This window comes from Phallusia mammillata, chromosome 6 (genome assembly GCF_965637545.1).
Source record: "Phallusia mammillata chromosome 6, kaPhaMamm4.hap1.1, whole genome shotgun sequence".
NCBI classification, from domain to species: domain Eukaryota; kingdom Metazoa; phylum Chordata; class Ascidiacea; order Phlebobranchia; family Ascidiidae; genus Phallusia; species Phallusia mammillata.
The window spans coordinates 17,806,899-17,820,414 of NC_137257.1; the positions used below are offsets into that span (position 1 = coordinate 17,806,899).

General features: G+C 37.1%; 1 protein-coding gene across 1 annotated transcript; it reads right to left on the reverse strand.

Moving 5' to 3' along the window:
* Nucleotides 1–150: 150 nt before the first annotated feature.
* On the reverse strand, nt 151–13,264 carry LOC145232168 (uncharacterized). Its single transcript, XM_080096699.1, has 15 exons — nt 11,850–13,264; nt 11,285–11,521; nt 9,863–9,964; nt 8,762–8,904; nt 7,742–7,897; nt 7,165–7,311; nt 5,837–6,438; nt 5,126–5,278; nt 4,880–4,988; nt 4,114–4,265; nt 3,380–3,610; nt 2,701–2,840; nt 1,481–1,761; nt 767–885; nt 151–549 (listed from the first exon to the last, which is right to left on the reverse strand). Exons 1-15 carry the CDS (start codon nt 11,898–11,900, stop codon nt 209–211), a joined length of 2,964 nt encoding a protein of 987 aa, XP_079952825.1. The 5' UTR covers nt 11,901–13,264; the 3' UTR covers nt 151–208.
* Between the last annotated feature and the right edge of the window lie 252 nt (nt 13,265–13,516).

Here is a 13,516-nt window from a genome sequence, read left to right on the forward strand (position 1 = left end):
TGGTGTACTATTTCAAAAATGGTTGTCAAGCACTGTTCTATATCACAAATTGTTCCCAAGTTTTTTTTCAACATTGTTATGAAAAGCTTATTAGGTGCTACCAAGACCCCAAATCATATAAAACCAACAAAATCAAAGTATAATAACATGTATCACATGAACGTCCGTTTATTTATTACAAGAGCGCAATCAAAATCTGATCTTCACTCTACGTCAAATCAATATAATCGTCATCAGCCTCTTCGTCATCGACGCACTGGCAGGACTTTCTGCGGCGAAATTTCCCACTAATCTTGGGCACATACTGAGGGCAAGCCATGCTGCACTCGATGTAATGATTTAAGAGACATGAGTGTAGAGTGCCGGAGTCGAAGAGTCGACCATCTGATTCCCCAGGTGTTTTAATCCACAAGTAAGCGTCCAGTCCGTCCAAATCCCCGTTGCTTGGTTCACATGTGGCGTTTTGATCCCGCAAAATTACAAGGCCCATGGGGTCGGCTCGACGGCGAAATCGCAAGGAGTTGCCACGTTTTTGCGACACAAGCAAATCTGCAATTTTTATCATTGTGTAACTATTATTCGCCAAGTACAGAAAAAGAAACAGAAACAAACATGACATGTTGAGTTATTGCTTGCATTAAGTAAAGAACGTATTTCTCAAAAATAAAAGGAAAAGCATCTATTATTTTAGTAGTTTTACTTAACGAACACATTTTAACGGTGTCTAATTTAAGCAAAACTACAGGCTCTAATTTAAAGGTTTCACCTGCTAAACGGTTGTAAACCTTCAATTTCACTTGTTTTGATCCTTCTCTCCAAGCTGGAAGGTGGCCTTCTTGTACTTGTGGTGGGTCGTACTTGCAATCGTTAATTTCGTCCATGCTCCTACAAATTACTTTATTTTGAGCGTAGATCTATATTTTGTTGGCATCTTCATTTTTTTGCGTGTATATACGAAACCATTACACTTTTATAGGTTCGTGCGAAACTGTTGATATTCACAACGGTCATAAAGCAAGTCAAGGACTTAATTTGATCTTTTTTGTGGTCTCGACCTCAGTTACACCCACACTCAAAATCCAAAAAAACGTATACTTGGCAACAATGATTGGGTTTTAATCAACCGTAAACGAATAATCGCGCAACAGCTTATTTCACTGGAGTAAATGACTAGACTAGACCCTGATTTTAAAACCAACTTCCAACGCAGGGTGTAAGGGCGCAGTAAACTTGCGTAAACACCCCAAATGTTTTTACTTTTTTAGAGTTAATACATACGGCGTGAAACTTTGGTAACTTTGGTTTCCCGTAAAAACTGTGGTGCAGTATGTGGCTGTATAAACTTGACTTTTTTTCTTACAAATACAGCGACTTATTGTCTTTGAAAATGGTAAGTATTCTGTGGTCTGTTTATAATTTACAGAAAAGTAACAAAGTACAAAGAAAATTCGTCACAGATAAAGTTTACAGCATAACCAACCTCTGTGAAAATACGCCCCCATTGCGTGACGTATCGATGACGTAATGGAGACCAGTGCGGCAGTACAGGGAGTCGGCTACGTCAGTGGTATGACTGGTGTTGACGTATGAGCCCACATTGACTGAAAATCCCCGAACCGTGGTTTGCAGTTGTTCAAGAATCCCGGCCATATAATCCATATTGACTTGCCACTGCAGAAATAGGGGGTTCCCTGCGTCCACGTAGACCCACGAGCGTTTGTAGACCCTCACCATTATGTTGATGCGCTCAAAGAAGGCAAACTAAAAACAAAGGTAGGTCTATTTCCCAATTTGGCAAAGTTGTAGGATTTGGAATGAAACACTAAAGTTTTAATGGCGTTTGAGGTAAGGCCATTAGTTATGGGGACAAAACTTACTTCGTGTGAATAATTGGGTAACAAATTCGAGTGTTGTACAGTAGGTAAGCGGTTAGACCGGGTCTTATAACGCCTTCATTCCAGAAAAATGGTAATATGTCAATCCAGTTTTGCCTAATTTAGCCTCAGCCCCAAGTTTAATAAAGTGGCCCTTTCATGCTTGAAACAAAGCTTTAGGGGCATAAATGTAAAATCTATTTGGTGTGCTATTCAGTCTGCGAAGTTTAAGTCAAGTTTACATCTCAATTTTAAACAAGGCCTAATTATAGTTGTATAGTTGTTGACAGCCTCGATACAAAACAACATATACTAGATCAGGGGTTCTCAACCTTTTGTGGACCGTGGCCCCCTAAAAGTAACTTTTTAGCCTAGTGGCCCCCGTCAAGTAACTTTGTAAGGCCTGTGAAAATGGCAACCCGTGTTGGAATTCGGTACTAATTTTTGTCTTAAACAGGTCGAATAGAGTAAACAAGAATCCGAATCGTAAAAGAACTTCAATATAGACAAATAGTGTGGGAAATAGTCGATTATATTAAGGAATAAAGGTATTTGCAGCACACAGTTAATTATGTGCAGTAAAAAATCAAATGGCTTTTAGTGATTGCTTCTGGTGAATATGTACCTGTGGCCCTGGTTGGGAACCACTGTACTAGATTTAAACTTTAAGCCAGCCGAAACCAATTTTGTTAACATAACCCGAAATAAACGTAAAAATAAGTAAAATTACATCACAAATTAAGCCAAACCCGAACCAAACTCGTTTTATTCTGAGTTTTCCAAACTTGTTTACTTGATTAACAATTTTACAAACAAGTATTCTAACCTGGTAGTTCCAATTCCAATACTTGGTTTCGTAATTGAACGTGTGCATGAGTAGTGAAGGCTCCATGATGATAAGTGAAGGTATGTCCCTCAACTCCTCAGCATATATCAACATACGAGCGTCGTACTCCTCCCAAGTTTCTAAATAGAAGGCAGTTTAAGAAGATCGTTAAACCAACTAATATTCCATCTTCCCTTCTCTGTTGTTACTTAAGTCTTAGTAGCACTCTTTTCTTCTCTGTTGTTACTTAAGTCTTAGTAGCACTCTAGCCAAGTGCATTTTTTATATAATGTAAATTTGAGTTAGTTTGTTGACAATTCGAGTCAATATGGTTCCTTTTACACCCCGCAATAGTTAAACCGTTTTTTTTACTTACAAAATGATGACTTGTCATGGTTTTTAACAAACCCACTCAAGTCAAAGTACAAAAGGATTTGACTGAATTACTCGCGTGGATGTACAAAAATGTTTGGACATTTTTCTCAAGTTAACGTAAACAATGCTTGACCAAATAAGTCGAGTTAAAGTACAAAAGTACTCGACCTATTAACTTGAATCGAAGTTGAAAAGTACTCGATCAAATAACCAGAGGTAAAAACCAAAGTAAAAATAGTAGTCACATTGACTCAAGTTACAAACTACAAAGTACTCGATCTAAGCCATAAGTACAAACACTAACCAATCTGATTTTCAGGCAAGTAATGGCTGATCTCGGCGTTTAAAACCAATCCCTCTTTAGGTAACATAGCAAACACTATGACGGGTACTGTCTTCTCTTCACAAGCCAACTTCTTTATCTGTTCAATCGTGTAAAGATCATCTTTGACACCGAGTATCCAGAAAGCGTCTCGCTGTACTTCTTGTCCCGAGATTTTATCCGTGATTCGAGCAACAGTGAGAGGATGGATGCCTGTAAAAAAATTGGTGATTTTTTCTTAATTTGTTTGTGTTTAAAAAAAGACATCGGTGACTCTTCAAGACTTTTTTCAGCTTTTTTTTGGGGGGGGAGTATATTCGACCACAGCTGTTATGTTATAAACTAAATATACTCTGGTCTAAATTAAACCCTTTTACGTTGAGCTGATAAATAACCTTTAATGATACCACCACCTTGCACTACACTAGTCTCATAAATTTCAACCATTGGAATATTAGATCTAATGTAACTATATTACTCGCAGCATAATTAAAAATAACTGATATGTCATAAAACAGCATAGTGCGAACAAAAATTCTAACTAACTATTTACAATGGCAAAGGATAATTTTATAACTATTTTTAATGCTGACTCAATTTCTAAAAATCTCTAATAAACTCAAAGAGAACAAAGTCATCCAATAAGTTGACGTATAAGCTTTTGATTTAACTATAAAGTTATACTTTGCACAAAGAGTTTCTTCTTTGGCACTTACCGAGTTCAGCTTGGTAATCGTGTGGACAATTGTAAATTATGCTTTCCTTCTGTGTGATGAGAGCTTGCGTAAGAATGAGACCGATGCAGATGACACGAAGAACAAGTTGGATGTTTCGTAGGCATGCCAACACGATGCCTGGAATCCTTACTCTACATTTACAAATCAAAAAACAAATACAGTTGGTAAAAGGTTCAAAACACCTATTATAATTTTATTGGAAAGCAACTGTACCTCAAACGTTATTTAAGATAAAGCAGTAGAGTGACATCTGCCTTATACGTTTTTTTTAAATATTGCAGTCAAAGTAAAGTATGTGTTATATTCAACATTTGCAAGAGCAGTTTTCCTGGGATAACTATTTGATACATCAACATAATCCAAAACCCAATGCACAAAACCCTAGGCCAAGTACAAAAGCGACAGGTATACGACTTTTTCGCACAAAACATATTTTATCTAAAATGTTTGCATCTACAGATGTATTGGGCTTAGAATAGGGAGAATATAAGTAATGTAAACAACACTTTTACTATTTTGGACTTTTAAAGGTGATATTCATATTTTGGGAGATAAAAAACTTTTTGTTTTATTTCTTGTGTTGCTTCAAGGGTACGTCCCTGTTTAGTTAGCCAAACATGTTTACTAAAGAGCAACTATTGACTTCAAAAACACCCAAAATAGGTCCATGATCAAATGTACTGAAGCACTTTAGTGTAGTAATATTACGGCACGCATATACGTATAAGCCAAATCGTGTGAATACCTGTAATAGCAATAAATGACCACTCCTGCGTAAGGTACCATTCCCATCAAGGCCCACGACATTCCAATCACTGATGTGTAATAGTTGGTAATAGATGCAGCTGTTATTGCTGTGGAAATAAAATTGCACGTGTCAGAGTTGGCAGGTTGCACAACAAAAAAACACGTATGCAACAAAAATAAATGACAGTTTGGTTGAAGTTTTAAGTTACTTTTTTCGTGGTTACTTTTGAGCGGCTTTTCTCACCTTTTGTGATTGCGTATACGACCGCCCCGAGTTTAAACAACAACATGAAAATGTGCATAAAACACATTTTTAAGTCCTGGATGCGAAAACCAACTTGTGTTCGTTCTGTTTCGTCTTCTGTCTTCTTCTTTGTTGTCTCAAACGTCAATTCACCTGACAATGTAAAATTTACTTTCAAAAGTGTAAATTTTGAGGGTTTTATTTCCAGCCTTTGATGTATGTGTTTCTGTTGTGTTTTGTCTAGAACGGTAATACTTGGACATCGAATAAATTGGAAACAGCTACATTATAGGCTAACTGCACTATTGCGTAAAACAAAAACTGCTAAGAAATACAAGTTACAAGTAACACATAGCCATGAAATGACTACTCCCTTTAAGCAGTGTTCATCAATCCGAAATATTACAAACAGTATAAAGCAAAATTTACCCAAAAGCGCAACCAAATTTGACTAAATTTGCCAACCAAACACCCGGTTGCTTAAAATAACAGAAACAACAATATAAGTGGATAAATAAGCTGTTACTGCCAGGCATAATGTATAAACGAGTATTGCTCTTCCAGGGGTTATTATAAACAACTGACATTTCGACGTCCTATACGAGACGCCCTCATCATAATAGTGGCAATATCTGGAAAGGTGTCTCTTTTGGGACGTCAAAATGTCGGTTGCTTTAAAAAAAACTGCTGGAAGAGCAACAAAGCACGTACCTCCCAAAAACTTTGCGGCAAGAACTCCTCTTAAAGCGTGGAAAAATGTCAGCCAGAAGTTAATGGAAGCGAGTTCTCCATTCCACATATCCTTGATCCCAAAACCATTCGGAGGATAAAGAAGTATCACATTGCTTAAGGAGTAATACACCAAAAATGTAATAGCAAACTCAAGGTTAACGTGAGATATCGGCCAAAGTCCAAACAGAATCGCCCAAACTGGAATCAACTGAAAAATTGGAGTAGAGATTGCAATGCAAATATAGTTGAACCCCAATGAGCTATAAAAGATTCGCTGAGGAAGACTCAAACGACGGTTGAAAAGAGGAAACTCATCGAGGAAGATCTGGATGTTGCCTTTGCACCATCTAGCTCTTTGCTTCATAATGCTTGAGATTTCGTTGGGCGCCTGTCCAACAGCGAGAATTTCGTGATGATAAGCTACAGCCCATCCTAGCTCACAAAGACGCAGAGAGAGAAGCGTATCCTCCGTAAGACATCCGACGGGAAGGAAGTTTGCCTCTATAAGAGCGTCCGATCGGATCACGAAATTTGTACCACAGCAGTTGACCGCTCCCCACTGGTCCAATCCCAACTCGGTTCTACTCGAAACGGGGTAGAATGTATTGTTGGGGTATATTGAGAAACAAACAGGGTACATATCGGACTTTTGAACCCAGAATTAAAACTGTCTATAAGTTGATTTAGGACAGTAATTTACACGCTTTTAATCTCATGGCTTAAATATTTAGTCAAAATTGGTCAATCTTACATGCCGAGATTTAAACTTTTTATTGTTTGCTTATAAGTGATCATGGCAATTATAAGCCTCCCATATAGTAGGCTACTACAAGTTGAAATGACACCGTGACCGACTAAAAATGTGTTTATGGTCTATCAAAGAGAAGGTATAACTATAGTTTAGGAAATGTTTTGGGGACTTTGAAGAGACAGAAGGTCTGAAGAGATACACCTCTAATCCCCGTCCAAAATGTGACACTTTATAACGTTTTTTGTACTGCTTGATTAAGATAAATTATATTGTTAGGTTGACTGCGTTGTGTATCGCTTACATTCGATTTCATGGCCTGATAAACATACGTGTACAATTTATAACTGCACTGATCTGTAGTTGGTTGCAGATGCAGCTTATTTCAGCTAATTGCCATTTTGAAGGTTTGTGTTCATTTTAGGGTAATATTTGCTGTTTTGAAAACATTAGTTACATGTTAAAAATAGGATCATGTAACGCCCAGCAATGAGTACACAATTTTTTTTAAATGATTGTTTCACATGAATCTAGTATTTTTCTCACGAGTCTCACGAACCTGTGAAAAAACGAAGTGTTCATATGATCCCACATGTCTTCATCAGGATTCACGTTGTAGAAGTGCTGAGGAGTTTGAACAAGAGCAATTGGTTTTCCTCCTCTGTCTTCCGAAAAGACGGGGAGAACTTTGGTCAGAAAATGACGCCTGTGAATACAAAAAGCAAAAGTATGATTCGTCAAAGGTCTGTGACATAGTTTACATTCAATTACAAAATGGCAATGATAATAGAATTTAAATTACGAGAGACTATGGACAATTATGGGTCTTTGATTTTTACCTAAAGAAGGTGTTTTCTTTTAGCCTTTGCTTAGGAGATTCGTAGCAAAAAATGCCCCTTTACTTGATAACTTAACATAGCATCGGACTTGTATCAAACTCCAAAATTATTTTAAACTTGTGTATGTGCATCTTGTCGCCTTATTTTGACATATGATGTGTAAGTATTCACTATAGTTCACAATGCAAGCTTTAAATTTAAACAATTTACACAAAATTCCACAACTGAATACAGTTTCAAAATATAAAACATTTTGAAGCAAATTCTACAATGAATTAACAATATCATTGTATTTACTTTGGCATAAAGTCGGCATCAAAGACAACCACACATTCATTCTCAGTACAGTCCTGATCGTACAGGAAATGGAGGAGATGATTAATGTTGCCGGATTTTGCGTGATGAGGACTTCCTGCTAGCTTCGGACGAGCCACGTAATGCAGATAAACGTATCTGACAAAATGAGAAAAAAATTGAAAAAATACTCATTCAGTAAATTATATGTTTTCTATTCTTTTCTGTTATCCTAAAGGTTCTGTTACGTTTGCAATATCCTTGTATACACGGCCATTGCCTCATGATAATTTAGACTAGGGAGTGCAATCTGCAGCCAGCGGTATTGGGTAAGGCTGTCTGGTCGCAAAGACTTTGGAATGTACATTACAAATTAGAACCACATTCATTAACATGCTCGAAATGGTATCTTGTAGGCATTGCTCCAGCAAAGACTTATTTAAGTTCAATATTTTGGAAAATTACGAAAGTTAGACCAGGGTTTCTGTTTTCTTGCCTTATGGTGTCTATAGTTTTGAGAACGTTTCTAAAATATAAAAGCACCGAGCAAATACATGATAAGCTGCAGACAGTGCACACTATCTCGACCTACAAGGTCTCATCACTGCAGCAGCTGGTAACGAGAGATCGACCGCATGGGCTAATCAATGTATCCCCCTAACTGGATGCCGTAAGGAGCTACATTGGCTTATACGGCCGATCTCTCGTCACCAGCTGCTGCAGTGATGAGACCTTGTATGTCGAGACAGTGTGCACTGTCTGCAGTTTCCAAAACATACTTTTGATTTTTTTAAGGATTTTTCTAGAAATCCTAAACTAAATCATAATGCCTACATGGGCCATGCAGGTTGCCTATTAGATAAAGACTAAATAGGTTTGCCGCAACACATTTTAATCAAAAACGAAATCAAGCCATTCGTTTTTTTTTTTTTTTTTTCTTATTCAAACAGAATCAAATTGACAATGTTTTATTTGTTAGATATACAACCATACACAATACATTACTTTACAAATTACAACTACCTTTTTGTCCTTCGGTTTGCCACCCATTGTTCCAGTTCCCGTCTAGCTCCATCATCCAGAACATAAACATGTATATGCAAACCTTCGGGTATTTCGAGATTAATAATTTCTCGAACAGTTCCAGTCACTACTTCTAGTGGCTCCTACAAAGTTGCAATAAAACTCAAGTATATTGTAGTATACGTGCGCAAACATAATGAAAAAGTATAATTAGTATGACATTAGAAGTTAATGCCTGATTTTTGCATATTACTATTAATAGTGCGTCCTCGAAATTTTGTGGTGTGAACAAGTTTGAGAAACATTATAACTATAACATGAGCGTTCAAAAAAAATCGCTGTTGTCATCATCACTGAGACTGAAATATTCATACATCACATACTCTTTGGCAGTCTTGTTTTTGATAAAGTTGATTTTTAGGACCGGGGCTAGTGCTTCTATTGTTAACGGCATATTAAACACAATTTGCAAAGTATAGTGCTTCGAAGGTCGAATTCATATATTTGAACTTAGAAACGGTCAAAGCTAACTATTGAGCATTTCCAACATGTTTATAAACTGTTTAACCTTCTATGAACAAATTACCAGTGTTGAAATAATAATGATCAAATGTTTAGGGTGACACTAAAACGCTGAATGGGCGGGACGAGCGTGAGGGGTGGCGGGACGTCGCGGAAACCGCTAAATATCGGGTAAATTTCTGACGGTTAGTGCTATTAGGGTTGTTTTATAATAGTATATGAATCAAAAAATGTCCCTGCCTAAAACTTATTCAGCTGTTTCCTGACATTCAGAAAAAATGCTTGGGCGGGAAGTCTCCCTAGGCCGCTGAATGTTTCCCTCGGTCGCGGAATGTATCCGGGGGAATTATTTTTAATGATTTTCTATTATAAAACCTTATCCCAACCTTAATAGCATTAACCGTCAGCAATTTAACATCCCGCCCGTCCCGCCCATTCAACGTTTTAGTGTCGCCCGCCCATTCAGCGTTTTAGTGTCACCCAATTTTTATCCCTGTTTGCATAGTTTTCTTAAAGGGTGATCAAATAACGTTTGGGGTTTTTTGAACAGAACTGAAAATGAAATTGTGATGGACTAACTTTAAATGTTGGAACAAGGATTCTAGCTGTGTGAAACATGGATTGTTCTTTCTCATCTATAACAGGAGGCTTCCTTGAATACCATTTCCACAGACAGAGGCCCTGCATAATAAAATGTGGAAAATGTTACACTTTACATGTTGAAAATAAAATAGCTGTGGACCAGTTGTGCGAATCTTGACACGACATTGTTTGGTTCGTCAAATTGTATTGACAACTTTGTAACATTCAAAAAGTAATCTACTCCTTACGAAAGTTTTCCTGTCGCGATATGTAGAATCAATGTTACGTAGTTTCACAGGATTACAACGCCCAGGATTAAGCCAAAGCCCGCTTGTTACGTTATAGACAAGACTACAAGTGTTATTGTGCGCAAATAATTGCCTTCTTTTGTTACTTGTGACGAAATATACAGTTTTAAAGTCGCATAACCGGATTTTAAACGGGTTGTCGCTATACAAATACGCCCTTATAAAAATATAAAAATCGTGAAGCCCCTATAAACATCGCCTCGCGGGCTAAGTTTGGAAAGACGGCACAAGGGCATGTAAACTATGCGGCCCGCGCGAATCATTATTAAACTTATCCGGCCCGCAGTGAAAAAAGTTTGGTGACCCCTGCTCTAAATAACCAAAGTTATGAATATGGTGTTGGTGTTTAATTCAGGCATAATTCATATACTGTACTTATGATCAGCCGGAAATTGTATTTGATTTACCCGACGTTCCGACGTCTCATTGGGGTAATGTTTAAGCTGAGCAACATTATCGTTTTCAAACAGGGTAACACACGAAAAATAGACTGCCGCCAAAACGTTGATAAAAAGTTGATAAACTGTAGTTTAGCGGTGTAAAAAACGACCGATAGCTAATCGGCATTAAAACATCAGATCAAACCTATGTTCAAAAAGAAACAGCGCAATGTATCAGAATTTCTGTAAAATGTCGTTTAATTATTGAGTGGTATATGTGGTACATTAATTTGAATGCTGCAAAAGGCTTTGGGCACATTTTGATGTTGTGGTTTTATACAGTGATTCACCATTTACTGATGGGTATGGTTAATAATTCTTCCAACATAATAACCAAAACTAAACGGATAACTAAAATCGTTTATTTCAGCAACACATTCTGCTTTTACTTTTAATATTGCTACTTGTGTAGAAAGCTATCTTAAATTGTAGGTTAAGGGATTTTTTGTAAGAAAATATTGAATCTTATAACTTACACTACAAGGAGATAGACTTAAAAAGCGACATGCTTTATTGTTTTAACGTTTCGGCAAATGCTCATGTCATCATCAGTGATATGAAGAGCCACATCTGTTACACCTGTTTATATTACTAATGTTCCCGCGATAAAATTTACAAAACGATATTACTGCCATAAAATTACAATGAACAAAAAACAATAGAAAACTCACGTGAATCATAAGAGCTGGGGCGGTGACGATTTCCAAGGCAGCCACGAACGTGCAATAAAATCTGCTAACTCCTGGTGCGTCCAAAGTGAACGATAGACGAACATACACGTATACGGCGAACGAAGCGAGATACAAGATGTATAGGATTCTGTAAATGAGGTTAGTAGCTCGAAAGGCAACTTGTGGCACCGGGTAGCTTGCTTCCCGAATCGGTGTTTCATCGTCACTGTCAGATAGCTGCAACAATACCCAGTTATTGTTATGTATTGTAAGCTTATAATAACGGTTTTGAGTTTACTATTTTTTGTCCGATCAGAATGACTTGCTGTTTAGTTTTTGATTTTCTTAATGACCTAAGCTGAAATTTAACAATACCGTTTGTGTAAATGGGACAAAAAATAAATTTCACACAGGTGAATAGAAATGTGTTATAAAATTCAAGAAAACTATATCAAGTCATGTTTTTGAAAGTTTTCAAACTAGTATGTATTTTTTCGTTCCACGGTCACAGCCTAATAGTTAGTAGAATGTAACAAATAGGTATTTGGTTAAATATAAAAGATACCTCGGTCATTCGGATGTCGGGTTCACTTGCGGTGTCTTCATCGCCAAACATCTTTGCAGTGGTTGCACCAAATCGTTATTCAAGAATAAATTCAACAGTTAAAAAGAAGTTTTAACTGAGTTCATTGGCCAAAAAAGCTTGAAAACTAGTTCTGGCAAGGACCTGGTATAGACCAACAACATAAACTCTGATTACAACGTCAAACAAAACCAGGTAAACTTTTTTACCCGAAGAAAAGTATTCGATCTTTTCTAACCTGCACCATATAGCCTAACTAGCTAACTACAATACTACATCAATGAAAACGTGAATCGTCCGAGCATTCGAGTGTCAGTTATATGTTTGTTTGTTTCATTTTTATCCTCGGTGGGCGGGCAACGCCTGAATGCGTTATGCTCACAATGAGTCCGCCGTCGAGCTGCCTGATTTATTGCAAGTCCGTTGATAATTTTTTATTTGATTTTTTCGGTTTAGGCAGTTGGTGGCTCCAATTTAGTTCAACCCATCGGGAACCACTGGGTTGGAGCAATGCCGTTTCTTGCTCAGGGAAACACAAGCGACCGAGATAGGATTAAAACCCATGACCTTGTGATCACAAGGCGGTTGCGCTATAACACTCGGCCATCTTTGGCGGTTGTTCCACGTAAACTGCAAAGGTTGTCCCTTAATAGCAAGACCACTTACAACAACCAACAAATATCATTTTATTCTGTCTTTTGAGGATATCCATTTTAAACTGCATCAAGACTACGCATATTCAACAATAGTTCTAGCTAAACCTTTAAAGATATCTTTTCTAAATTCAGATTGACGAAAAAACGAAATGTCAGTTAGTTCTAGCTAAACTGTTAAGGATTTTTTTTCTGAACAAAAACAAGTCCATGTGTAGCCACAATCGGTGTCTAAATATCAGAGCCCTTTAATAAATTTACTTAATTGAAAACGTTGTTGTTTGAATATGTCTATCAAATCTAATAGAAAAACCATAGTTAAAAGCGAAAAACCCGCCCATACTTCTAATTTTAACATTGATACAAAAAACTGTTATATTTGGCACAGCTAACTAACCGCGATGCAAAACAGTGACTTCAAAATCCACGCAAGACTGCATATGTCCACCAGCCAATTGCTCTAAAACAATGATCAAATTCAGTGACGAGCTTAAATAGATGGCTGATCATGTTTCCTGCTAAACAAATCATCGAATCAGATTTAACGTGTGAGTCCCATATCTACCAATAAAGTAAACTCGAAGTGCAATGGTGTTTTAATGCTTAACCGCTGTTGGTTTTTGTCTTAAATCGAAGCAGGGTATAAACAGGCCACAAGAAAATTCCAAGCGGTCACACCTAAGAACCGATAATCAAAAGGTACTTTCCCATACGCATAGCTGTATTGAAAAGCTCAAATTAACCTTTAGCTGTTATGTATTTTATTGAAATTTTTTGAGTTCAATTATTGTTAGTAAATCGAAAACAAGACTGTCAGTGCAAATGTACAAAAAGTTTATCATATTTCCACAATCCACAATCGAAAACTTTTCCACAATCGCTGTTGTCATTATCATGGCATTGACAATACGATCACAATCTATTTACAATCCCAATCTAGGATTCCTCTATTGAGTCAGTTTTCTAACAGTTCAAATTGTGGTTTACCGGGAATGA

What these genes read in the sequence shown, in the direction of transcription:
- LOC145232168 (XM_080096699.1), bottom strand. Translation starts at nt 11,900, where the DNA reads ATGTTTGGCGATGAAGACACCGCAAGTGAACCCGACATCCGAATGACC. An exon ending in TCCTTGTTCCAACATTTAAA is followed by an intron (nt 8,905 to 9,862) that starts GTTAGTCCATCA and finishes GCAACTTTGTAG; the next exon opens with GAGCCACTAGAAGTAGTGAC. An exon ending in CTTGCCTGAAAATCAGATTG is followed by an intron (nt 2,841 to 3,379) that starts GTTAGTGTTTGT and finishes CCTTCTATTTAG; the next exon opens with AAACTTGGGAGGAGTACGAC.